This window comes from Lepidochelys olivacea (genome assembly GCF_965140295.1).
Source record: "Lepidochelys olivacea isolate rLepOli2 genome assembly, chromosome: 12".
In the NCBI taxonomy this organism is placed as follows: Eukaryota; Metazoa; Chordata; order Testudines; family Cheloniidae; genus Lepidochelys; species Lepidochelys olivacea.
The window spans coordinates 3,950,978-3,978,240 of record NC_140422.1 but is presented as its reverse complement, the minus strand read 5'-3'; the positions used below and the strand labels follow the sequence as shown (position 1 = coordinate 3,978,240).

Here is a 27,263-nt window from a genome sequence, read left to right as displayed (position 1 = left end):
GAAGGGGGGCGTTGTCCCTGGGGTCAGCGCCATGCACTGGTGGCTGGGGGGGCTGCGGGCTGTGCTGCGGGGTCACTGTGCCCTGGGGAGGGCCGGGAGAGAGGCTGCGCGGGTGCCAGTCTGTGGATCTGGCCCTGGTCCCCCACTCTTTTATTGTGGGTCCTACTGTAACCCGCCCGCGGGCTCCCCCTGCCGCTGCTGCTGCAGGCGGCCTAGCGCAGGGCCTGTGAAATTGGACGCGGCTCCTTTAAGGCTTAAGAGCCCCCACCCTTCCGCGCATGCGCGCGAACTGCCGGGGTGGGCAGAGCGTCTCGCGCAGAGCCTGAGCGGCGCGCGCTGCCACAGAGGGGCCGCGCCCAGGACTCAGCCCGGCGCCGCGGGAGCGCGCCCCCTCGTCCGTCTCCTGCCCCGCGGGAGCGCGCCCGCGCCCCCGCCCGGCCCGGCCCGCGAGGATGCGCCCGGGAGCGAGACGGGGCCGCTGGACTTCGCTGCCCGAGCCCGCGGCCCCGTGCCGCCTCCGGCCCGCAGGTGAGAGACCCGCCCGGCGGGGCTCTGGGAGGAGCTGGGGGGGCGCGGAGCGAGGAGAGGGTGGGGGGCGTGGAGCTGGGGGCGGCGCGGAGCGAGGGGAGCTGGGGGGGTGCTGGGCGAGGGGGCGCGGAGCTGGGGGGTGCTGGGGGTGCAGAGCTGGGGGGGGGCGCGGAGCTGGGGGGTGCTGGGGGTGGGGGGTGCAGAGCTGGGGGGGGCGCGGAGCCAGGTGGGTGGGGGGCGTGGAGCTGGGGGCGGCGCTGAGTGAGGGGAGGGAGTGGGGGGCGCGGAGCTGGGGGGGTGCTGGGCGAGGGGAGGGGGATGCGGAGCTGGGGGGGTGCTGGGGGATGGTGGGGGGTGCGGAGCTGGGGGGGGGCGCGGAGCCAGGTGGGTGGGGGGCGTAGACCTGGGGGTGGCGCTGGGCGAGGGGAGGGGGTGGGGGGTGCGGAGCTGGGGCAGCGCTGAGTGAGGGGGTAAGGGGGTGGGGGGCGCGGAGCTGGGGGGGTGCTGGGCGAGGGGGTGCGGAGCTGGGGGGGTGCTGAGCGAGGGGGTGGGGGGTGCGGAGCTGGGGCAGCGCTGAGTGAGGGGGCAAGGGGGTGGGGGGCGCGGAGCTGGGGGGGTGCTGGGCGAGGGGGTGCGGAGCTGGGGGGGTGCTGAGCGAGGGGGTGGGGGGCGCGGAGCTGGGGGTGGCGCTGAGCGAGGGGAGGGGGTGGGGGGGGTGGAGCCGGGGGTGCTGGGGGAGTGTGGAGTTGGGGGTGGTGCTGAGCGAGGGTGCTATGCTCTAATAAATTGGTTAGTCTCTAAGATGCCACAAGTCCTCCTTTTCTTTTTACGGATACAGACTAACACGGCTGCTACTCTGAAACTAGCAAATCACATAGCGATGGCTGGGAAAAGTCCGCATTTGTCAGCAGTTTCTCCCAGTTACATGTTGTGTGCTCTAGTTTGTCCTTATAGTAGAATAGGTCTCTGCCATCACTGTGGGGTAGTAATTGACAACTGTGGACTTTTAGTGGTGAGTACTCTAGTCTTGAAGCCTTTTCACTTGCATATCCTTTGTGTTGCCTCTCTTCTTTTCCCATCTGCCCATGAGCTCTGTATTGAAATGGGTAAGAATTTGCTGTGCTAGGAGAACAGCCCATAAGTAAGGAGCATGGAAGCAGATGTGAAACAAGGTCAGTAGTGCTATGTATCTGCTCTTGGAATAATTGATAGCCATTGATGCACCATCGTTCAAAATGTTACTTTCAGTTAAAGCACAGGACTGACTGGGTGTTTGGAGATCTAGGTTCTGTTAAAAGCAACAAGGAGTCCTGTGGCATTACGCTAGCTGCCCCACTAAGGGGGGCTGGGAAGGAATTTTTCCCTTACCACTATATTGGCAAGGTGCAGTGGGGGTTTTTTCGCCTTCCTCACAGCAGGTTCAGGTGGGCTCTGTTCATACATAGCATGACGGCGGTAGACCATGTCGCAACTCTTTATTTAAGTGTATAGCGGATGTTCAGTGCAGGTACTCCATAAATGAAGGCACAAAAGAACGGAAAAATGGCTTGGAAAAGGAATTAAGGAGAGGTGCTTGGTAATGCCACAGACTTCCTGTGTGACTTTAGGCAAGTCTCAATTTCCCCATTGGTAAAATGGGGTTAATACCAACTCAGGGGCACTTTGAAAAGTAGATTATTTGTAAAGTATTTTGAGATTGAATATCTTTTCTACATAAGAGAAAATTTACTCTTGCAAGAGCTATGTGGTGCCCCTTAGCAAATTTGTAACATTCCTTACATCTGCATGTAAAATTGCTCAAACTGTTTACACGCATACACAATATCATTTGGGTCAGTACTGTTATGAGCTGGGTGAAATCTTGACCCCATTGAGGTTGATAGGTGTGAGTTCTGTTAACATAACTAAGCATAAGCTACACCTAAAGCAAAAGGTGTGTCTGAAACCACCCAGGACTTTTGGCTGACTGTTGTGTTGGGTAGGGGTGGTGTTTGTGTGGGAGGAGAGATCATGCACACACAATGAAAACCTACAAGAACAAAAAGAGAGGGAGAGGCCAGCCAAGAAAGCCAATCAGGAGCCTGTAAGCAAAGTTTGACCCTGGAAAAAGCTAGAAAGAGAGCTTTTGGGTCTGGTATTGGCTAAATAAAGAGGCTTGCTGGCTATGTAAGCTCAGTAAAAGGTTCTTTTGTTCTTGGTTCCTTCTATAGTCAGAGACACAGGACTTTGTACATTCTTTGTAAATAAACAAGATTGCATCAAAGAAAATATCAGACTTCATCAATTTCTACTTCCAACTGGAAAATATCCAAGGCCCCAAACTTTGACTAGCCACTTGTTACCCCTTTTCAACCCAGTATTTAGTGTCGCTGAAAGCAAACCTGATTTAGTCTGAATCAATTCAGCCTGCATGCATCTACTGCCAGTGGGAATGGTACTGAAATTGTTCAAATACTCCTCCCGCTATTGTCCCATAGGGTACCAGAGTCTTTCAGAATCTGAGTCCACTGCTTCTGGGTGTGTAGTGAACTATGGGATAGGTACCCAGAGGGAACTGTAACTGAAGTAGTTCAGAGCAGTACTAGTAGGGACATAGGACAAAGCTTCATGGTTCAGAATACAACTCAGTATGGCTAGTGTGGTTGCAGTGAATAGTTTGTGCTTAAAACAGTTCTGTCAAAAGCACTTCAGTTATTCAGATCTGTGCAGTAGATATAGTCTAAGACCATGTCTATACGGCAAACTTTGGTTGACGCAAGTTATGTTGGCATAAAGCCAGCCCACTGTTAGTATATTGCTCGTGAGTGTGCATACTTGGCTGCTTGCATCGGCGTTGTGCATACTCACCCGGAGTGCTTGTGTTGATGCACAGTGTAGTGCACCATGGGAGGTATCCTAGCGTGCAACACACCACTGTCCAGCACACTCTGTTGGGAAGTTTTGGAAATGGATAGTGGGGCAGAAATGAGTTGCGCGGGGATGACTATGAGCAAGGGGTCAGCTTCCCAGCGTGCAATTGTCCCCATCCCATAATGCCAGCTAAAGCTGTAATTTTTATGACTTTTTTTAAAAATCCCACCAACCCATGTGGACTGTCTTCTTTTTTTGCTGATGATGGCAAATCAACTTGAAGCACTCCTTCCATTTTTAGTCATTTCTAACATTAAAAAAATTGATCAGGTATGATGATCTGAGCATTAATTGATAAATTGTGGCCCTTGACTGACCGACTACTGTATTAACTTTGAGAGGACTACCTGTTAAAGATGTCTTAACATATCATTTTAAAAAGTTGATTTTTAAACATTTTCTTGAATATATATTTACATAATTGTTTTAGACTTGTCATGTTTTGTACCTTGTGTTTGTGGGAGAAAGGGCTTTCGAATGATACCTAACTTGACCCATTTCCAGAGACCTTATATTATAAAAATATCCACCAACTGAAGGATCTGGAGCTGAGGGGGCAGCAAGTCCCTCCACTTGCCATGTTACAGAGGATGATACCATTGAAATTATGATTTTTACATATCAAATGACACCTCCCTTTCCTTTCTATCATTAACTTGGCCACAGAATTACACATGCTCCCAGACTGATAGATACGGTGAATTTATTCAGGGACATCTTTTGATCTGCAGAAGTGCAAAGATGTGACACAGTCTTTATCATCAGGCACAAATGGGTTTTCCTGGATAATAATGGCAGAATAAACCAAAGTGTATTTTGTTTTCAGGATAGTTAAAATTCGTGTTATCATAGACCATTCTTTTATACAAAAGGAATCTATTTACAAGCAACCACAATGCTTCTGGTTAATAAACGTTTAATGTTGCTTGCAAAGTGAGGAGGCAGGGCCGGAGAAATGTGGATCATGATGAACCTCACCACCTTCTGCTTCAAGTGTGCAACGCACATTTCTTTGATCCTGCCTTCCCTGACATAAATATATAGCAACATGTATATTAAAACCAACAACCTGAAAATATACTAAACCAAGATAATTTACTGTACATGCTTCTCCCCTGGGAGAGGATGAGACAACAAACATGACAGCTGTGTAGCGATCTTCCTTACTGCAGGAAGAAGGTGCTCTGGTACTAGAGCGATGACTGTAGTATAAGAACTTATTGAATACAATATTAGAGTTTGCTTGAGTTCATATTTGACTTTGTCCATTAATCTTTCCCATGCCTAGTCCTCCTAGACTGTCTCATAAGGTTTATTACGTCTGAGGCAAGCCATAAAATACAGAAATACACAAAATCCAAGAAGATTCCCACCAAGATTTTCATTCAAAAAGTTTAATTTCCAGAAGGGACCATTAGGTCATTTAGCCTGACCTGCTGAATATTGCTTTTACCTGTTTAACCCTGTATTCAGCCCAGTAACTTTTGTGTTTGGCTAAAGCCTGCCCTCCAGAAAGATATCCAGGCAGTCTTGGTTTGAAGACATCAAGATGTGGAAAATCCACCCCTTCCCTTGGTATTTTGTTCTTATCCTTAAAAATGTTTGCCTTATTTCTAATTTGAATTTGTCTGGCTTCAGTTTCCAGCCACTGGTTCTTTTTATGTATTACTCTGCTAGATTAAAGACTCCTTTTGTATCTGGTATTTTCTCCCTATGAAAATACTTACAGACTGTAATCAAGTCACCTCTCAGTCGTCTTTTTCATAAACTAAAAACAGCTCTTTAAATCTCTCACCGTAAAAAAGCCATTTTCTCCAATCCCCAAATCATTTTTGTCTTTTCTGCACCCTCTCCAGTTTTTCAACATTCTTTTAAAAATGTGGATTCCAGAGCTAGACACGGTATTCCAGTACCTGACTCATCCATACCATATGCAGAGGTAAAATCTGCTTCATGCTCCTACTCGCTACTCCTGTTTTTATACATCTGGGGATCACATTAGCCCTTTTTGCCACAGTGCAGCACTGGGAGCTCATGTTCAGTTGTTTGCCCACTGTGACCTCTAGGACCTTTTTAGAGCCACTGCTTTCCAGGATACAACCCCCCTTCTGTTGGCACGGCTTGTATTCCTTGTTCCTAGATGTATAACTTTGTATTTGGCTGTATTAAAACACATCCTATGTCCTATAGTTTAAACTTTATCGTGTTAACTATATGTTGGAGTGATTTTTTTTTATGTGAATTCCATGCTGATGAAAGGTGCCAGTCTAACAGCCTTGGAGACTGAAGACTCTTATCTGTAGGACAGGTGCTGCAAGAGCAATAGAAATACAAACTTCATTTGTGTGCAGCCAATATACCTTTTCCCTGATCTGAAAAGACTGACTCGTATTTGAGAGAGTCTCGTTTCAGGATATAGGTGCACACAAATTTATTATCCATTTCGACACTTTTTTTAACGATAAAGTGGATTATTTTTCCTTATGAGCAGCCTCTCCTGATTACTTGATGGATTTGAACCCCTTATTCAACTTTCAGAGAATGAACTGCCACTTTCAATTTTGATCACATTTTTTCTCTTCGGAGAGTCAAATAATGTGTTTTTTTCAAACTTCTCTCGGTCTGCCTGCATTCCTCTCATATTCTGCTTGTAATACCTCTCCTATACTGCCTGTAATTCACAGAAATGGGTATACTGGAGTGTCTAAGCAAAACATAAGGTTGTATGGGTACCTGTCCTAGGACTTTTTATAACTGGGGTTGTATTTGCCTATTGAATATCAGCAAACATTCTTTTAAGGTCAGATTATAGAGCAAATATGTAATGGCTCCCTTGGAACCAATATAGTCAGCCGTGTAGTGAATGCAGAATGCTTGAGGCAACACAGTATATACTGTTCAGACAGCAATACAGAGTTGTTATAACCATCAATCTTTAGTATAAATGCTACACAAATGCACAGTAGTTGACTATTCATATGGTATAGTTTATGATACATTAAACTTCAAAAAAACAAAACAAAACTCACCTATGTCCATGTTGGAGGTGACTGAAAATTGTTCCTGTCCAGCTGTTTGGCCTGTGTGAAATAAATACAAATAAACATCGAATAAAAATAAGCACATAAATCACATTGACAACTGGCACGAATTGGCCCCTTTCTTTGAACTTAGTAGAGAGGTGAAGTATTGAATCAGCACCAGAAATTAAACTTTCCTTTCGCCATCAGACTGAGATTGAGAGAGGTTATTAATTGCAGGGAGGGGTGTGTGTGTGTGAGTGAGGGGGAGAGAGAGAGAGGTATGCCCTTTTGTTTTTAATCCATGAGGTACAGGTTTTGTGCATAGACACAAGATTTTGATCTCCACCGTGTCGATCTGGCACATTCCCTCTGCACTAAATTAATTAAAAAACAAAACAAAACACTACCTCAGATGCCTTGCCTCTTGTTGAGGTCCTGCAAATGTAATTTTTTTTAAAAAGGCTTTGAGTTGTACCCGTGCAAAAAGTCTGAAATTAGCAATATCATAGAGAAAACCTAAAGGTGACTTTTTGTTCAGGGCAGCGAAGTGCCATCAGAAATTCACTAAATAAGGTAACATGCTGGATGCCTCAAATTGTAGTAGGAAAAATGGGTGTTCAGGGTGCCTAAGATTTTTTGTTTGTTTGTTTGTTTTCCTCTTGTACTGAAGTCTCCCAGAGTGATGCCCTGAAGCCCCAACACACACCATGGGGAGGTGTGATCTTAGCGCAGCACAGGGGTCTGTGTACTGACTTACCATTTGAACTTTGGCAAGTCATTTCTCTTCTCCCTATCTTAGTTTTTCCAACTTGTAGAATGGAGTAGTACTTGCCTCACAGGGGGATTGTGAGGGTTTGTTACTGTTTGAAACATGCTACATATTATGCTATAACAGGGGTGGGCAAACTATGGCCTGCAGGCTGGATCCAGCTGGTCAGGGCTTTGGATCTGGCCCGTGGGATTGTCCCCCATGGTGCCAAAGGCCCCGTGCCACTCTCGGAAGCGGCCGGCACCACGTCCTTGGGGCCCTGAAGGAGGCAGAGGGCTCTGTTCGTTGCCCTTGCCTCCAGGCACTGCCCCCTGCAGCTCCCGTTGGCCAGGAATGGGGAACCGCAGCCAATGGGAGCTTCGGGGGCGGTACCTGGAGGCGTGGCAAGGGCAGCGCGCGGCGCCCTGTGCCTACCCCTTCCCCAAGGGCTGCGCAGGGATGTGGTGCCGGCCGCTTCCCGGAGCAACGCGGCGTGGGGCCAGGGCAGGTGTGCAGGGAGCCTGCCCTGGCCCCGGTGCGCACCACTGCCACTCCAGAGCCACTTTAGGTAAGCAGCGCCGGGCCGGAGCCTGAACCCCTCCTGCACCCCGCCCCCCAACTCCCTGCCTGCACCCCGCACCCCCGCACCCCCGTGCACCCCAACCCCTGCCCTGCGCCCCCTGCCACACATCGCACCCCTCCTGCATCCTAACCCCCTGCCCTGATCTCCCTCCTGCAGTCCGCACCCCTCCTTCACTCCAACCTCCTTCCCTGAGCCCCCTCATATACCCTGCACCTCTCTTCTGCCCCAATCCCTTGCCCTGAGCCTGTTCCTGCACACCGCACCCCCATCCACACCTCGCACTCCCTCCCGCACCCCAAGCCCCTGCCCCAGCCCTGCACACAATTTCCCCACCCAGCTGTGGCCCTCGGCCCAAAAAGTTTGCCCTACCCTGTGCTATAATGTCACAGCTATTACAGAACCGGTGTGGGGAGGGGGAAAGCAAGCGTTTACAGGTACACCTTCAGTTTAGAAATAGCACTTTAATATGAAAAATGTTTACTTGTTACAATAATCTTTGATATGACCAGTAACTCTAGGATTTGAGGGGGAAATCTCTCTCATCAGCTTTTGTGTGTGTGACAGCACCTTGTGTATGGTTAGTTTTTCCCTATAGCTTTCTTGGATCTTTCACACAGCAACAGGAGAAAGAAAAGGAGGACTTGTGGCACCTTAGAGACTAACAAATTTATTAGATCATAAGCTTTCATGGGCTACAGCCCACTTCATCGGATGCATAGAATGGAACATATAGTAAGAAGATATACACACACATACAGATACGTTGAAAGTTGCCATACAAACTGTGAGAGGCTAATTAATTAAGGTGAGCTATTATCAGCAGGAGAAAAAAACTTTTATAGTGATAATCAAGATGGCCCATTTAGACAGTTGACAAGAAGGTGTGAGGATACTTCACTTAAGGAAATAGATTCAATATGTGTAATGACCCAACCACTCCCAGTCTCTCTTCAAAAGTTAATGGTATCTAGTTTGCATATTAATTCAAGCTCAGCAATTTCTCATTGGAGTCGGTTTTTGAAGCTTTTCTATTGCAAAATGGCCACCCTTAAATCTTTTACTGAGTGGCCAGAGAGGTGGAAGTGTTCTCCTACCAGTTTTTGAATGTTATGATTCCTGATGTTTGTCCAGATTTGTGTCCATTTATTCTTTTGCGTAGAGACAGTCCGGTTTGGCCAGTGTACATGGCAGAGGGGCATTGCTGGCACATGATGGCATATATCACATGGGAAGATGTGCAGGTGAACGAGCCCCTGATGGCGTGGCTAATGTGATTAGGTCCTATGATGGTGTCACTTGAATAAATATGTGGACAGAGTTGGGCTTTGTTGCAAGGATAGGTTCTTGGGTTAGTGTTTTTGTTGTGTGGTGTGTGGTTGCTGGAGAGTATTTGCTTCAGGTTGGGGGGCTGTCTGTAAGCGAGGACTGGTCTGTCTCCCAAGATCTGTGAGAGTGAGGGATCATTTTTCAGCATAGGTTGTAAATCTGTGATGATGCGCTGGAGAGGTTTTAGTTGGGGGCTGAAGGTGATGGCTAGTGGTGTTGTTATTTTCTTTGTTGGGCCTGTCCTGTAGTAGGTGACTTCTGGGTACTCTTCTGGCTCTGTCAATCTGTTTTTTCACTTCAACAGCTGGGTATTGTAGTTTTAAGAATGCTTGATAGAGATCTTGTAGGTGTTTGTCTCTGTCTGAGGGATTGGAGCAAATGTGGTTGTATCTTGGAGCTTGGCTATAGACAATGGATCGTGTGGTGTGTCCTGGATGGAAGCTGGAGGCAAGTAGGTAAGTATAGCGGTCAGTAGGTTTCCGGTATAGGGTGGTGTTTATGTGACCATTGCTTATTAGCACAGTGGTGTCCAGGAAATGGACCGCTTGTGTGGATTGATCTAGGCTGAGGTTAATGGTGGGATGGAAATTGTTGAAATCATGGTGGAATTCCTCAAGGGCTTCTTTTCCATGGGTCCAGATGATGAAGATGTCATCAATAAAGCGCAGGTAGAGTAGGGGCGTTAGGGGACGAGAGCTAAAGAAGTGTTGATCTAAGTCAGCCATAAAAATGTTGGCATACTGTGGGGCCGTGCGGGTACCCATAGCCGTACCGCTGACTTGAAGGTATATATTGTCCCCAAATGTGAAATAGTTGAGTGAGGACAAAGTCACAAAGCTCAGCCACCCGGTTTGCCGTGACATTATCGGGGATACTGTTCCTGACGGCTTGTAGTCCATCTTTGTGTGGAATGTTGGTGTAGAGGGCTTCTACATCCATAGTGGCCAGGATGGTGTTTTCAGGAAGATCACCGATGGATTGTAGTTTCCTCAGGAAGTCAGTGGGGTCTCAAAGATAGCTGGGAGTGCTGGTAGCTTAGGGCCTGTGGAGGGAGTCTACATAGCCAGACAACCCTGCTGTCAGGGTGCCAATGCTGAGATGATGGGGCATCCAGGATTTCCAGGTTTATGGATCTTGGGAAGCAGATAGAATGCCTCTGGTTGGGGTTTTAGGCATGTGTCTGCACAGATCTGTTCCTGTTCTTTTTCAGGGAGTTTCTTGAGCAGATGGTGTAGTTTCTTTTGGTAATCCTCAGTGGGATCAGAGGATAATGGCCTGTAGAATGTGGAGTTAGAGAGCTGCCTAGCAGCCTCTTGTTCATATTCCAACTTATTCATGATGACGACAGAACCTCCTTTGTCAGCCTTTTTGATTATGATGTCAGAGTTGTTCCTCAGGCTGTTGGTGGTGGTGTGTTCAGCACGGCTGAGGTTATGGGGCAAATGATGCTGCTTTTCCACAATTTCAGCCCATGCATGTTGACGGAAGCAATCTATGTAGAAGTCCAGTCTGTTGTTTCGACCTTCAGGAGGAGTCCACGCAGAATCCTTCTTTTTGTAGTGTTGGTAGGAAGGACTCTGTGGGTTAGTATGTTGTTCAGAGGTGTGTTGGAAATATTCCTTGAGTCGGAGTCGTCGGAAGTAGGATTCTAGGTCACCACAGAACTGTATCACGTTCGTGGCCCTGGAGGGACAAAAGGAGAGGCCCCCAAGATAGGACAGACTCTTCTGCCGGGCTAAGAGTATAATGAGAAAGATTGTCGCATTTTAAAAAATTCTCTAACTGTAACCCACAAAACTGGCAGGGGCATTCAAGGCAGGGATAGGACCTGCAAATACTTTCAACTCATTTTTAAAAATTAACTATTTAAAGTTGACTATATCAAATTCCTTTCTGAAACTGTATAATGTTTGGGATATAAACTTGTTTATTTCATATTGAATCATATGCTTAATCTCCCTGAATGTAACTGCCTGTCTGTGACTTGGAACGTTCTGCTCAGCCTTAGATCCAGAATATCACCAGCTTTGTGTAATATTATCTGAGCGGGTTTCAGAGATTAATCGTTCTTAAGAACAAGCCATGGCCATTGTGATCACTCTTGTATAATCTGTGTAGCACAGACCATAGAACTTCATGTGGTGATCCCTATGTGGAGTGTGGTAACTTGTGGTAGAGTTAGATCATATCTTTTAGAAAGACATCCAGTCTTGATGTAAAGATTTAAAGTGATGGAGAATCTACTGCATTCCATATTAGGCTGACCCAACAAATTGAAAACGAGTACTTGTGGCACGTTAGAGACTAACAAATTTATTTGAGCATAAGCTTTCGTGAGGAGTTACTCAACCAATTTCTAACTGAGACTAGGGCTTGGTTGAGAATGAGCAGATTGATACTCGGTCTAGACAAAATGAAGGCGACGGCTGTGGAATGGAAGAAGGAATTGGAAGAATTAGTGGAGGTAGGTTTCAGAGTAACAGCCGTGTTAGTCTGTATTCGCAAAAAGAAAAGGAGTACTTGTGGCACCCTAGAGACTAACCAATTTATTTGAGCATAAGCTTTCGTGAGCTACAGCTCACTTCATCGGATGCATACTGTGGAAACTGCAGAAGACATTATATACACAGAGACCATGAAACAATACCTCCTCCCACCCCACTCTCCTGCTGGTAATAGCTTATCTAAAGTGACCACTCTCTTTACAATGTGTATGATAATCAAGGTGGGCCATTTCCAGCACAAATCCAGGTTTTTTCACCCCCCTCCTTTTTTCCAAAAACCAGACACACAAACTCACTCTCCTGCTGGTAATAGCTCATCCAAACTGACCACTCTCTTTACAATGTGTGTGATAATCAAGGTGGGCCATTTCCAGCATAAATCCAAGTTTAACCAGAACGTCGGGGGGGGGGAGGAAAAAAACAAGGGGAAATAGGCTACCTTGCATAATGACTTAGCCACTCCCAGTCTCTATTTAAGCCTAAATTAATAGTATCTAATTTGCAAATGAATTCCAATTCAGCAGTTTCTCGCTGGAGTCTGGATTTGAAGTTTTTTTGTTTTAAGATAGCGACCTTCATGTCTGTAATTGTGTGACCAGAGAGATTGAAGTATTCTCCGACTGGTTTATGAATGTTACAATTCTTGACATCTGATTTGTGTCCATTTATTCTTTTACGTAGAGACTGTCCAGTTTGACCAATGTAAATGGCAGAGGGGCATTGCTGGCACATGATGGCATATATCACATTGGTGGATGTGCAGGTGAACGAGCCTCTGATAGTGTGGCTGATGTTATTAGGCCCTGTGATGGTGTCCCCTGAATAGATATGTGGGCACAGTTGGCAATGGGCTTTGTTGCAAGGATAGGTTCCTGGGTTAGTGGTTCTGTTGTATGGTATGTGGTTGTTGGTGAGTATTTGCTTCAGGTTGGGGGGCTGTCTGTAGGCAAGGACTGGCCTGTCTCCCAAGATTTGTGAGTGTGTTGGGTCATCCTTCAGGATAGGTTGTAGATCCTTAATAATGCGTTGGAGGGGTTTTAGTTGGGGGCTGAAGGTGACGGCTAGTGGCGTTCTGTTATTTTCTTTGTTAGGCCTGTCCTGTAGCAGGTGACTTCTGGGAACTTTTCTGGCTCTATCAATCTGTTTCTTCACTTCAGCAGGTGGGTACTGTAGTTGTAAGAATGCTTGATAGAGATCTTGTAGGTGTTTGTCTCTGTCTGAGGGGGTGGAGCAAATGCGGTTGTATCGCAGAGCTTGGCTGTAGACGATGGATTGTGTGGTGTGGTCAGGGTGAAAGCTGGAGGCATGTAGGTAGGAATAGCAGTCAGTAGGTTTCTGGTATAGGGTGGTGTTTATGTGACCATTGTTTATTAGCACTGTAGTGTCCAGGAAGTGGACCTCTTGTGTGGACTAGACCAGGCTGAGGTTGATGGTGGGATGGAAATTGTTGAAATCATGGTGGAATTCCTCAAGGGCTTCTTTTCCATGGGTCCAGATGATGAAGATGTCATCAGTATAGCGCAAGTAGAGTAGGGGCATTAGGGGACGAGAGCTGAGGAAGCGTTGTTCTAAATCAGCCATAAAAGTGTTGGCATACTGTGGGGCCATGCGGGTACCCATAGCACTGCCACTGATCTGAAGGTATACATTGTCCCCAAATGTAAAATAGTTATGGGTAAGGACAAAGTCACAAAGTTCAGCCACCAGGTTAGCCGTGACATTATTGGGGATAGTGTTCTTGACGGCTTGTAGTCCATCTTTGTGTGGAATGTTGGTGTAGAGGGCTTCTACATCCATAGTGGCCAGGATGGTGTTTTCAGGAAGATCACCGATGGATTGTAGTTTCCTCAGGAAGTCAGTGGTGTCTCAAAGATAGCTGGGAGTGCTGGTAGCGTAGGGCCTGAGGAGGGAGTCTACATAGCCAGACAATCCTGCTGTCAGGGTGCCAATGCCTGAGATGATGGGGTGCCCAGGATTTCCAGGTTTATGGATCTTAGGTAGTAGATAGAATATCCCAGGTCGGGGTTCCAGGGGTGTGTCTGTGCGGATTTGATCTTGTGCTTTTTCAGGAAGTTTCTTGAGCAAATGCTGTAGTTACTTTTGGTAACTCTCAGTGGGATCATAGGGTAATGTCTTGTAGAAAGTGGACACAAATCAGATGTCAAGAATTGTAACATTCATAAACCAGTCGGAGAATACTTCAATCTCTCTGGTCACGCAGTTACAGACATGAAGGTCGCTATCTTAAAACAAAAAAACTTCAAATCCAGACTCCAGCAAGAAACTGCTGAATTGGAATTCATTTGCAAATTGGATACTATTAATTTAGGCTTAAATAGAGACTGGGAGTGGCTAAGTCATTATGCAAGGTAGCCTATTTCCCCTTGTTTTTTTCCTACCCCCCCCCCCAACGTTCTGGTTAAACTTGGATTTATGCTGGAAATGGCCCACCTTGATTATCATGCAGACTGTAGGGAGAGTGGTCACTTTGGATGAACTATTACCAGCAGGAGAGTGAGTTTGTGTGTGTGGTTTTTGGGAAAAAAAGGGGGGGGGGTGAGAACCTAGATTTGTGCTGGAAATGGCCCACCTTGATTATCATACACATTGTAAAGAGAGTGGTCACTTTGGGCTATTACCAGCAGGAGAGTGAATTTGTGGGGGGCGGAGGGTGAGAAAAACCTGGATTTGTGCTGGAAATGGACCAACTTGATTATCATACACATTATAAGGAGAGTGATCACTTTAGATAAGCTATTACCAGCAGGAGAGTGGGGTGGGAGGAGGTATTGTTTCATGGTCTCTGTGTATATAATGTCTTCTGCAGTTTCCACAGTATGCATCCGATGAAGTGAGCTGTAGCTCACGAAAGCTTATGCTCAAATAAATTGGTTAGTCTCTAAGGTGCCACAAGTACTCCTTTTAGTGGAGGTAGTTTCAGCTCTTTGGTTGAGGGAAGAAATATGTTTGCTATTTTTCACACAAGTTTGCAACCTAGCAATCTTGTTGGTTGCCAGATTTTCTAGGTTGCAGTTGTGCTCCAGGCTTTTTTTCTTTTTGCACCTGGCTAGAAGTCTGTGATTATTTTGTTCAGACGTATGGGTCTTCATCACTTGACGATTGGATTGCTGTAATGCTCTGAATGTAGGGCTGCATTTTAATATTTGGAATCCTCAACTAATGAGGCAGCCTTCGTACTTAGTGATATTTCCCACAGGGATTGCATCACAGCTGTGTTCTTCCTTTGCACTGGCTTCTAGTTTTGATTTTGGGTGTAATTCAAAGTTTTGGGTTGATTTGTATGTGAGACAACTACAGTTGAGAGCAGCTGAGGCGTACAAACTGACAATCCTCTGTGTTTAACTGAGTATGTTGCTTGGAGAACGTTTCAGGGAGGGGCTCTAAAGCTTGCTTTACTCCCCTGCTCCAGCAAAGCCCAAGTCTGACCTTTGAGGCATGCTTACAAGGTCAGTGTATTTTCCCAGGCTTTTAAGAAGAGGGAGGGTAAGGAGGATTTAGGGAGCTGCTGATTGTTCTGATGGATTAATTGTTTAAGGCAGAGTAAGCTATTTTAATTTTCTTTTTATTCACTTTTAGCAATTTAAAAGAATACAGTAGTTATAAAGAAACATGTTAACATAGCCAAAAGATATGTAAACTTATATTTTTTCTATGACTCAGTGATTTTGTCCACAGTTCAATGTTGAATGACCATTCATAATTTAGCATAGAGTAACAGCAGAATGAAAGCATGACTTAACATTTAAAAAGAAAAGGAGTACTTGTGGCACCTTAAGAGACTAACAAATTTATTAGAGCATAAGCGTTCTTGAGCTACAGCTCACTTTACTGGATTTGTGAGCTACAGCTCACTTCATTGGATGCATCCGATGAAGTGAGCTGTAGCTCCTGAAAGCTTATGCTCTAATAAATTTGTTAGTCTCTAAGGTGCCACAAGTACTCCTTTTCTTTTTACGGATACAGACTAACACGGCTGCTACTCTGAAACTTAACATTTAAAGGAACTCTGTCCAGTTAAAAAATCATTCTTCCTCCTTAAAAGAAAATCGAGTATAATTACAAATAAAACTTAAATTCTCAAAGTTTAGAAGGGAAAATTTGTTTTTAGTTTGTGCATTTTAAGTTTTGTGGTTTCCTCTGCATTATCAGTTAGGTTACAATCTTGTAAAGACTTAGCGTGTGTTAAACATGATTGAAGTTAAGCATGTGCATAAATCTTTGCAGGATTCAGGGCCAAGTACTCCTTTTCTTTTCCCTCTGTTGTGTTATTTCACGCAACAGGGAAAAGAGAGAGGTTTAAAAGGAAAATGTGTTTGTAAAACCAGAGAACTGGACAGTTACAAAGCAGATTGTTTTTACAGTGCCCTGTATAATGGGGCTTAGGCCTCTAGGTGCTACTGCAGTACAAATAATAATAAATCAGAAATATTTTAATACCACTCCATTAGTTAAAAAGGTCTGACTGCTTGTTCTCATTGCGCTGTACTTTATCTGACTGTTCTTCTAATCACTCTTTCCTCAAAGGAGCTACTTTTAGTTGATAAAGTTCTAGTTTTATGTCCATTTTAGTGTGGGGCCATCCATTCTAGTGTAGAGTGACTCCAAAAGTTGTGGGTAGAACAATCTTGCTACAGAGATGGGAGGAACAGGTTATCTGCTGCAATATGTCCTGCACGGCTTAGGCTTAGGTTTAAACATTGGCTCTTCTTTAGTTGTAAGCATTGTTTACTTGAAGTGCATTTACAGCAACAGTCTAAATCAGAGGGTAGTAAGACTTCTGGCTGCATTGTCTTAGGAGCTCATCCCAAATACTTCTCTCTCCTTTACTGCTGGTCTCTACCCCATTATCGGTTTATTCTTTGTAAAATGTGTTGGTGTATGTGCTGCTAGAGTATTTGGATAGGTACATTTAAAAAAAAAAAAACCCCAAATCTACTGCTTTGCTTGGAAACAAGAAATTGCAAATTGAAATGACCCCTGACATAGCCCTGTGCCTCAAAATGAATCAGAAGAGAATGGATATCCAAGATAACTGCACCTCTGTTTGTTTTAATACATGACTGTAGTACTCAGATTAAATTTGACAACTGAAAAATTCATAACGTTTTAACTGTGCTTTACTTGCATATTGATGCTGACAAGCCTTGGCCAGAAAGACTTAGTTATTTAAAAACAAAATATTTGAGAGTAGAAGGGTGTAGAAGATGTAGTAAAATTTATTTCTTGCTATTGAAATCATCCTACCAAAAGTCCTACCCTAGTCCTCTTGTCATAAAGATTTTAAACACGAGCTGAATTGACAGAGAACAATATTTCAGTTTTACCCCTCAGGTTTAATTCAGTATTTCCTCATTTTGGTTCAGCAACAATTAACTCTATTTAATCAGGGAAGTATCCAGAATTACACATCAAGGACTAAACTGACACCATTCAAATGCTATGGAATAAGGTATTCTGGCTCAGGGAGAACAACTTGAGAATGCGCTACATGACCTTGTCTTTGACTGACACTGGATATTTGTTTGGGATATTTTGTGCATGTGTGTGATATTAGGGTAAAATGTAGAGTAGATCCAAAACCAAGGATATTGTGTCATCATATCTCTATAATTAGTCATGCAGCCAAACCTGAAGGTATAGTTTGGAACTGAAACAAATGAAATTGGCATAGCAGCATTGTATGTCTGTCTGTTCCCCAAGAACAGTTTGCACAAGCATATGCTGCTCAAGCTGTTTCTCTGCTTTTGTTCAAGCTGAAAGTATATAAATGCAATAGTTCAATGAAATATATTGTTCTCTGTACATTTTGCCACCAGTACAGTTTTCACCTGGACAGTCTGGGGTTTTGGCTTGTGTGTCCGGGTGCCATTTTTTTTTTTTTTTTTTAAATGTGAGGTGCAATTGGCAGAGAAAGGGGTGGGACTTTGGGGGAAGAGGAGGAGAAAGGGGTGAGGCCTCGGGGTCTGGTTACCAGCCATTAGAAAGGTGGCAACCCTAGATTAGACAAACACAAATTTACACACATTTATGTGTTGGAATACTAGAGATAAAGCCACAAGAGTTCTGTAAATTGATCAGCAAAAGCACATTAAAATATAAATCACGGTAATGGATGATGAAGAAATCAGTTAATTGCAATAGCAGGTGTAATGTGGTATTGGGCAGGAGAAACGAAGGATATAATCTCAGGTTAACAGTGCTGCTCAATATGGTCTCGCATTTCAGTTAACAGGCCGGATTGTGATACCCATACTCACACACTGAGTAGAACAATGCTCTACTCATAGTCAGTGAGGACTATTCAAGGAGTAAGATACTTCTCAGCATGAGTAAAGGTTGCAAAATCTGGTGCTCAGTAAAGTGTCAGCTCTGTATAGACAGTTCTTATTTTAATTTTTAAATATTTTATTTATCAATAAAATGTCAACATATTGATGCATCTAGAGAAAGAGGGGTGTGGTAAGAGCCTTAATTTCTATATGTTTCCACTTTATAGGGAAATAAAAACCTATTAAAGGAACACTGTTAAGGTGCCCAAGTAACAAATAATATCTCTCTGTGTAGCGATACATAGGACAAGAACATCTCAGAAAGTAAACAGGCATTGGTATATTGGTGATGGCAATCATCTTTTAGAATGCAAGTATATTGGTTGGTAAGGGGCTTGCAAAATACCATTGATCAAATTATTAAGGGTTATATAACTGAAACATAATAGTGTCTTATTAAATATTTCAGCAACAGAAAAATGAATATATAAAACAAGATGATATGTGGAGAGATTACATATGGCAATCTTTCACAAAACATAGTTACATATAAACTGGAATTGTTTATATGAAGATGAAAAATGTAACAAGTTTTCATTTGATTTCACATTTGTATTTAGTTATTAACTCATTTTTCTTTTATGTACCTTAAACAAATGTTAAACCAGAAATATAGTATGAACTGCTTTGCACCCTCTATTTTTCATCTGTTGTACACCTGCAAACTGAGGTTTTCTTTAAATAGTGTGTGAGCAAAAATAATTGTATAGCTAAGGATCATGCGGTTCTTGTAATAAAATACTTTTTATTTAAAATTCAACGGGAAAGATCTTGTATAACCTACTAGTTCAAGAAAATATGTTCTATCTGTTCTAATCAACTAAGTTTAGTAAAACTTCCTACCAGGGACACTGGAGCAAATTTTAAGGGGAGATCCTGGCTGGAGTAAAAAAGCTTAAGCAGAACAAACACACTGAGGAGACAGTGTTTGGTATGGAAAGAAGCTTTTTATAGACAAATGCTGTGGAACATCCTTCCACACACTGGGCATCAGGAATACAAACTATCCATTAGTTTTCCTGTTAAAGTAGAGTTGTAAAACTTCATTTTATTGTCATGTCTCCCCCTGCTTGCTTCGTTTCACACTGCTTAACTTGAAGTACTTTTTACATGTACCAAGGTACTGTACCCTCACTGTGAAACATAAACAATGCTATGATAACTAAGAGACACTTTGAGGGGTATTTTAGTTAGTTGCTGATGTGGAAATTGGGCAGAAGGGAATTACATCAGCTAGGCATCAGATGCGCAAAGAATTTATATTTGGACTGCCACAAGGCACTAATGGTGGTATGTGGAATGAATCAGGCATAGAATGTAAAATGTGGGAAGGAATAAAAGCAAACTAAGTACACCTCCTTCTCCTTGCTCTCACTGAAGAGAACACTTTCATCATATTAGTTGTTAAAACTTTGTTTTTAACTAAATCTTATTGTGCAATGATGATACTGAGTTTCCCTACAGTTAAATAGCTTGATAGGTTTCTTTGTTCTTTGCTTCCCTTTAACCCTTCATATGAAAGGTTACTGCCTCAGGCTTAGAATCTACAATCAGGAGAGGTTTTAGTAATATAAAGTATGCCAAGATTAGCAGGGCTGTAGTACCATTCTCCTTGGTTCTTTGTTAGACATTTTATGTCTCTTCTTTACAAGGGTGCTTAGTATTACGTATTCCTCTCTCTCTACCTACATTCCTAAACTTACCAAGGGTCTTAGTAGATTCTCCATCACTGGTGATTTTTAAATCAAGATTGGCTGTTTTTCTAAAAAGATCTGCTCTAGGAATTGTTTTGGGGAAGTTTTATGTCCTGTGTTTTTTACAGGGTGGTCAGACTAGATGATCACAGTGGTCCCTTCTGGTCTTGGAATCTATGAAAACCAATATCTTTATTTCTCTGCTGACATCAACAGTCTGGATGTTACTGTATTCCCAAATTGTAGTGTGGCTGTACCATTTACTGTCTCCTCTTGTATCATTTATTTTTAGTGCTTAAAGTTAAACTAGTTAAACAGAGACCCACCACACTTGACATTTTACTAAGATAATTACTTGGAATATGTCTTGTTCAGAACAGTATATTTACTTATGTGTGATTATAGAGATTTACATTTATAACACAGAGACCATAGGTCTGGCATGTCTAAACGTCACTGAACCATGCCAGATTATCTGGGGACTGCACCAAATGGGCAAAAAATGAGGCATATGGTATTTTCCTTTATCTTTAATGTGAAGATGTAGCTGCTAAGACTAAATATCTCAGTATGCAGTGTTTCATCTTGAGCCAAGTAGCCTCTTGGAAGCTCACCTGTTAAGATGTTGTTTCTCTGTTACACCTTCTCATTAAAGACATGGGCACTGTGGATCTCCTTTTAGTCTGCTGGTTTTTGCTGCTCTATCTTAGGTTTATCTATGATTTCACTTTGAGTGAGTCTCTCAGCATTTTGCATATGACATCAAAATGGTAGATCCTAACATTCAGTAGTGAATGCATTTGATGTAAAAATGTACCCTCTGGTAATATCCAGCTGTAACATTTGCTGTTTTTAGGAGCTGTGGTTGAGATGGAAGGCTGAGGAGCTAAACCTTATGTTGGCGGTCTACGTATGGACACTAAGGCTTGAGTGAACACGCAATGAAAATGCTTCCTGGTGTGGGCGTTTTTGGGACTGGCAGCACTGCCCGGGTACTGGTGCCTTTGTTGAGAGCAGAGGGTTTCTCCATCGAAGCACTTTGGGGGAAGACTGAAGAGGAAGCAAAGCGGCTAGCAGAGGAAATGAACATTGAATTCTACACCAGTCAGACTGATGATGTCTTGCTGCACCAGGATGTAGATTTGGTTTGCATCAACATCCCTCCACCACTAACCCGGCAAATTGCTGTGAAAGCTCTAGGTACTGTGTTTTCTCTTTTGAGTCAGAGCAAAAGGTTTTTTTGACTGATTGAAAAAACACTTTCTAATAGATTTAAATTTGTTGCTGTTGGCTTGTCAATGCATAATCAGTAGTGCTATAAAAACGCCATTCGAAATGGTGTTGTATTTGGAGCTGGTAGGTGCTGCCTGTCGTTAAAGTGACCTGACACTTCCCATTATAAGACCCTGTTTATAATTTCTCGTAACTTTAACTGTTTAGGCTGAAATTTCCCATGCTGGGTGTCTTGGAACATTTTAGAAAAAATGGTCAGCTACTTTGGAGAATGAGATTAGGGCAAAATACATTTTGTTTGCCCACGTTCAAAATTTTTTTTACAAGGGTTTAGCTGAGAAGCTCTAGCGCCCCCATGCTGTGGTGGTGCGGTGCTGGCTCTTCTTTCTCCCCCACCCCATCAGGGATTGATTTATTTATTTATGTATTTATTTTGCTGTTCACATAAATAAACAACACAATTTGGCCAAGTGATGAGGTTTAAAAAAATCTGCAGATGCTCAAGAGATTTCTGAGCTTGGGAGCTAAAGTCTTCGACAATTCAGTACTGAGCATGCTCCATCCAGGGGTTGAGCTGGACTTGCCCTGCTCCTAGTTGCTGAGGGCTCCTATGGCACTACACACATGAATTGAAAGCCTGGAGAGTATCTCTTGTTGCTCCCTCTGCTGGCACCTGGCAGCATAGTGTATGAGGAGGAATCACCTTGACTGAAATACAGAGGGGACAAAGGCTGAGCCAAGAGAAGGGTGGAAGAAGTGGACTGGGACAAGAACTCTGGAAGGGGAGGGCTGAGAGCTGGCGGGGAGACAGAGTGATACTGGGACTGGTTGGAGAAGGAGACTGGGAACTGGTTACATAAGCAATTTGAGTTCACCAACTTCCTAACTTTTGACTTCTTGACCTTAATGTTTTTATACAGGGTGGTGTGTACCTATAGATAGTCTTGTAAATCTAAAGTTCGACTTCTTGTTGACTCTTAATAAAGCTCAAAGTGAATAGGTTTCTAGGACTGGAGATTATGTCATGCTGTGTCAACTAGGGTAATCCTTTATTCTCTGCCTTTAAGTAGATTTTTGTGCTAAAGTAACGCTTTTGAAGTAAACATCTCATGCTAACCCTTCTAAGATGTCAGTCAAATGTTTGGGGAGGTGATCTTTGGATTTTGTCTTCAAGTTGTTGTCAGACTTGTATTGAGTGCTTTACTACTGCTAGTCCTTGGTCCCAAGGAACTACTGCGATGGAAAATTTAACATATATGTGAGAATTCGTTGCTTGAAATATGCTAAAATCTCTTCTAAATGCTGTTTAAATGGTGACTGTTTCGCTTGCTACGATACTCTCTGTAGGTTAGATGAATTTATGTGCTTGAACCGTTTCTGGTAAACTAAACTGAACACGAGACAAATTTAGGTTGTTAATAAAACTCCCATTCCTCAAAGGTAAGGAAACATGAAACAGTATCACTCCAATCAAAGAAGGTGAAGAAAATGAAGATGAAATGAAGATTAGTTGTGAGACAAGTGTTTATGTAGTTAATGGAAAGGTGAAAAGAGAGGGACTGATGGCTTTTTAAGAGATTATCAAATATCCTCTGGAACAGCAGAGGATTATTTACTTTTCATTTATTTTTATTTTCCCTAAAGTGCTCTCATCTAAAGACTGTCTGATGTGCCATTTCAGAGTCAATAGGTAATTACTAGTTCTCCTGTCTTTCAGCTTTTTCTAAATTTGTCTAGGATGTTCCTTAAACACATTTCTGGTGGGACCAAATTCCGGAGGCATGCACATACTACCAAGAATGTTCTTCCTTGGTCCAGAATTTTGGACGAACACCTGTTATATGATGGGCTCAGAGATGGCAAGTATGCCTGTTAGGATATCAACATTAATGTAGCAATCATTACATCTAGAGCCTTTTTGAAAGGGAATTGTATATGGCTGGGGGCATAATTGTGCTTTACCAGCTGGGAGATTGGGGAACTGAGAATGGCTAGACTGCTTGCTGTGCAATGAAAGCCAGTCTCGCCATGTCAGCCGTTTGGCCATGGGAGGAGGCAGTGGTGCCAGGTGGCACTAATATTACTTTACATTTTTTTAATTTATTGGTAATCATAAACAGTTAAGCAACAATCCAATAACACATAGGGGTACAATCCTAACATAAGTGACATTGTAGTATTAACTTCGAGCCCTGAGCAAGGCATAGCTGATCAATGCCTAGACAGTAATTAAAATTAAGACCAGCATGACTAATAAGTAACCAGTAAGGCAAGAAACTATTTTACATTTATGTACCACTTTTCATCCCAAAGGATCTAAAGCCACTTCATAAAATGTCTCTCACATTTCCCACAACTGAAATGCAGCCACCTCTTGATAGAATGCCTCAGTTTAAGGTAGAAAGCAAAAAGAACCATATTTAACTGAAATGGCTTGGGAACTTAGGGAGGCAGAATATTAGAAAAACCCAAATTAGAATTTGTTCAGGACACCAAGAATACCTACCGCGCTGATCCTTTAAAGAGTTGCTCTGTGGAGTAGATAAAGAGGGAGCCATTCATTTGCTCTCTTGGGTGGGTTTTTACGTATTTGAAAGATAAAAGAGATCTTTGTGATGTAAAGTCCATCTGGTTTTGTGGGATAATGTGTTACAAATACATTAAATGTATGTTTGTCTTGAGGTAGACAGAAAAGGGCTCTATTGCTGTTTTGCATTTTTAGATAATCCACCTTTGTCATTCCTGGAGCAGGTGTCCTGTGACGTTGACCAAGTATATTACTATTACCATCTGCATACAGCTTTTCCATCTCCTTATCGCAAGCAGCGGGAGGATTTTTGTGTTTAAGAGCTTGTGTAAACAGGAAGTACCAAAATGAAGGAAAGCATTTTGGACTGAGTTTATCACATTCCTGCATAGACAGAGTTGTCACACGTTGGCAGGACTTCAAAGCAGGCAGGATTTCTTGAGGTTTGAAACATAGCTGGTCATTTAATTGTGATTATGATTGAAATTGGAATTTGCTCAGTCCCTCCCAAATGCCTGTGGAGGACAGGGCAATAGAGGAGCATGCTTCTAGTTATTGATTATACATCTCCATGAAGTATATCCACATGCACTTCACTTCACACTGTTCAGAACTCTTGAAGAGCCTGTAGACTAAATGACGCTAGGATTCTTTAAAATTTCCTTTGATAGACATTTTAATGTAGGACAACTAGCAGTACTGGTTGTGGTTGGATCAACATTGTCACTTGCACATTTGGAGGCAGGAGGGGCAAGCTGAAATGAATCTGGTATTTGTGAGAAGTGCTGGATAGACAGTTCTGGAAACTGCAGCCATGTCAGTTAATCACTGAATAGGTGCGTCAGGGATTGGGGTTGTAGGGTTGCGGAATAATTTTCCTGCAACTCAGCTGCCAGTGTGCACAAGACCTGACCTTAAAGGGACCACCCCACACAGGAGCAAGAGGGGGAGTTTATTTTGTATCGCCCTGAGCCTTTCTGCTGTGACTGGCCAGAAGTGTGTGAAGTGTGATCTCAAAATTAAAAGATTGACCTGCCAGCTGCTTGACAGATTACTGTACAGCCTTCAGGTGACTTTTAGTCTCTAACAACCTGGGCCAGAGGTGGGCAAACTTTTTGGACCAAGGGCCACATCGGGGTGCGAAACTGTGTGGAGGGCCAAGTAGGGAAGGCTGTGCCTCCCCAAACAGCCTGGCCCCCGCCCCCTATCTGCCCCCTCCCACTTCCCACCCCCTGACTGCCCCCCTCAGAACCCCCGACCCATCCAACCCCCACTCCTTGTCCCCGACCACCCGCTTCCAGGACCCCCTGCCCCTAACCGCCCCTTCAGGACCCCACCCCCTATCCAACCCCCCAGACTGGTTCTGGTTCTCATGGGAGACTTCAGTCACCCTGATATCTGCTGGGAGAGCAATACAGCAGTGCACAGGCAATCCAGGAAGTTTTTGGAAAATGTAGGGGACAATTTCCTGGTGCAAGTTCTGGAGGAACCAACTAGGGGCAGAGCTCTTCTTTACCTGCTGTTCACAAACCGGGAAGAATTAGCAGGGGAAGCTAAAGTGGATGGGAACCTGGGAGGCAGTGACCATGAAATGGTCGAGTTCAGGATCCTAACACAAGGAAGAAAGGAGAGCAGCAGAATACAGACCCTGGACTTCAGAAAAGCAGACTTTGACTCCCTCAGGGAACTGATGGGCAAGATCCCCTGGGAGAATAACATGACGGGGAAAGGAGTCCAGGAGAGCTGGCTTTATTTTAAAGAATCCTTATTGAGGTTACAGGGACAATCATCCCGATGTGTAGAAAGAATAGTAAATATGGCAGGCGACCAGCTTGGCTTAACAGTGAAATCCTTGCTGATCTTAAACACAAAAAAGAAGCTTACAAGAAGTGGAAGATTGGACAAATGACCAGGGATGAGTATAAAAATATTGCTCGGGCTTGCAGGAGTGAAATTAGGAAGGCCAAATCACACCTGGAGTTGCAGCTAGCGAGGGATGTTAAGAGTAACAAGAAGGGTTTCTTCAGGTATGTTAACAACAAGAAGAAAGTCAAGGAAAGTGTGGGCCCCTCACTGAATGATGGAGGCAACCTAGTGACAGAGGATGTGGCAAAAGCTAATGTACTCAATGCTTTTTTTGCCTCTGTCTTCACTAACAAGGTCAGCTCCCAGACTACTGCACTGGGCAGCACAGCATGGGGAGGAGGTGACCAGCTCTCTGTGGAGAAAGAAGTGGTTTGGGACTATTTAGAGAAGCTGGACGAGCACAAGTCCATGGGGCCGGTGCATCCGAGAGTGCTAAAGAAGTTGGCGGATGTGATTGCAGAGCCATTGGCCATTATCTTTCAAAACTCATGGCGATCGGGGGAGGTCCCAGATGACTGGAAAAAGGCTAATGTAGTGCCAATCTTTAAAAAAGGGAAGAAGGAGGATCCTGGGAACTACAGGCCAGTCAGCCTCACCTCAGTCCCTGGAAAAATCATGGAGCAGGTCCTCAAGGAATCAATTCTGAAGCACTTAGAGGAGAGGAAAGTGATCAGGAACAGTCAGCATGGATTCACCAAGGGCAAGTCATGTCTGACTAATCTAATTGTCTTCTATGACGAGATAACTGGCTCTGTGGATGAAGGGAAAGCGGTGGACGTGTTGTTCCTTGACTTTAGCAAAGCTTTTGACACAGTCTCCCACAGTATTCTTGCCAGCAAGTTAAAGAAGTCTGGGCTGGATGAATGGACTATAAGGTGGATAGAAAACTGGCTAGATTGTCGGGCTCAGCGGGTAGTGATCAATGGCTCCATGTCTAGTTGGCAGCCGGTATCAAGTGAAGTGCCCCAGGGGTCGGTCCTGGGGCCGGTTTTGTTCAATATCTTCATTAATGATCTGGAGGATGGTGTGGATTGCACCCTCAGCAAGTTTGCAGATGATACTAAACTGGGAGGAGTGGTAGATATGCTGGAGGGTAGGGACAGGATACAGAGGGACCTAGACAAATTGGAGGATTGGGCCAAAAGAAATCTGATGAGGTTCAACAAGGACAAGTGCAGAGTCCTGCACTTAGGACGGAAGAATCCCATGCACTGCTACAGACTAGGGACCGAATGGCTCGGCAGCAGTTCTGCAGAAAAGGACCGAGGGGTTACAGTGGACGAGAAGTTGGATATCAGTCAACAGTGTGCCCTTGTTGCCAAGAAGGCCAGTGGCATTTTGGGATGTATAAGTAGGGGCATAGCCAGCAGATCGAGGGACGTGATCGTTCCCCTCTATTCGTCATTGGTGAGGCCTCATCTGGAGTACTGTATCCAGTTTTGGGCCCCACGCTACAAGAAGGATGTGGAAAAATTGGAAAGAGTCCAGCGGAGGGCAACAAAAATGATTAGGGGACAGGAACACATGACTTATGAGGAGAAGCTGAGGGAACTGGGGATGTTTAGTCTTCAGAAGAGAAGAATGAGGGGGGATTTGATAGCTGCTTTCAACTACCTGAAAGGGGGTTCCAAAGGGGATGGCTATAGACTGTTCTCAGTGGTAGCTGATGACAGAACAAGGAGTAATGGTCTCAAGTTGCAGTGGGGGAGATTTAGGTTGGATATTAGGAAAAACTTTTTCACTAGGAGGGTGGTGAAACACTGGAATGCGTTACCTAGGGAGGTGGTGGAATCTCCTTCCTTAGATATTTTTAAGGTCAGGCTTGAGAAAGCCCTGGCTGGGATGATTTAGTTGGGGATTGGTCCTGCTTTGAGCAGGGGGTTGGACTAGATGACCTCCTGAGGTCCCTTCCAACCCTGATATTCTATGATTCTATGACTGCCCCGACCCCATCCACACCCCCGCCCCCCT

At 44.1% G+C, this 27,263-nt stretch overlaps 1 protein-coding gene across 3 annotated transcripts in view; it reads left to right on the top strand.

The window, feature by feature from the left end:
• Positions 1–325: 325 nt before the first annotated feature.
• GFOD2 (Gfo/Idh/MocA-like oxidoreductase domain containing 2) overlaps positions 326–27,263 on the top strand; it is a 49,576-nt gene continuing 22,638 nt past the window's right edge. For 2 of the 3 annotated variants that reach the window (XR_014713727.1, XM_084644461.1), the window contains exons 1-2: positions 352–528; positions 20,523–20,866. Coding sequence is in view for 2 of the 3 variants with exons in the window: in XM_084644461.1 (XP_084500587.1) it covers positions 20,608–20,866 (259 nt within the window). In the remaining variant the exon portion in view is untranslated. Of the gene's footprint in view, positions 529–20,522; positions 20,867–27,263 lie in introns of all 3 variants that reach the window. The other variant, XM_084644462.1, reaches the window with a different exon arrangement.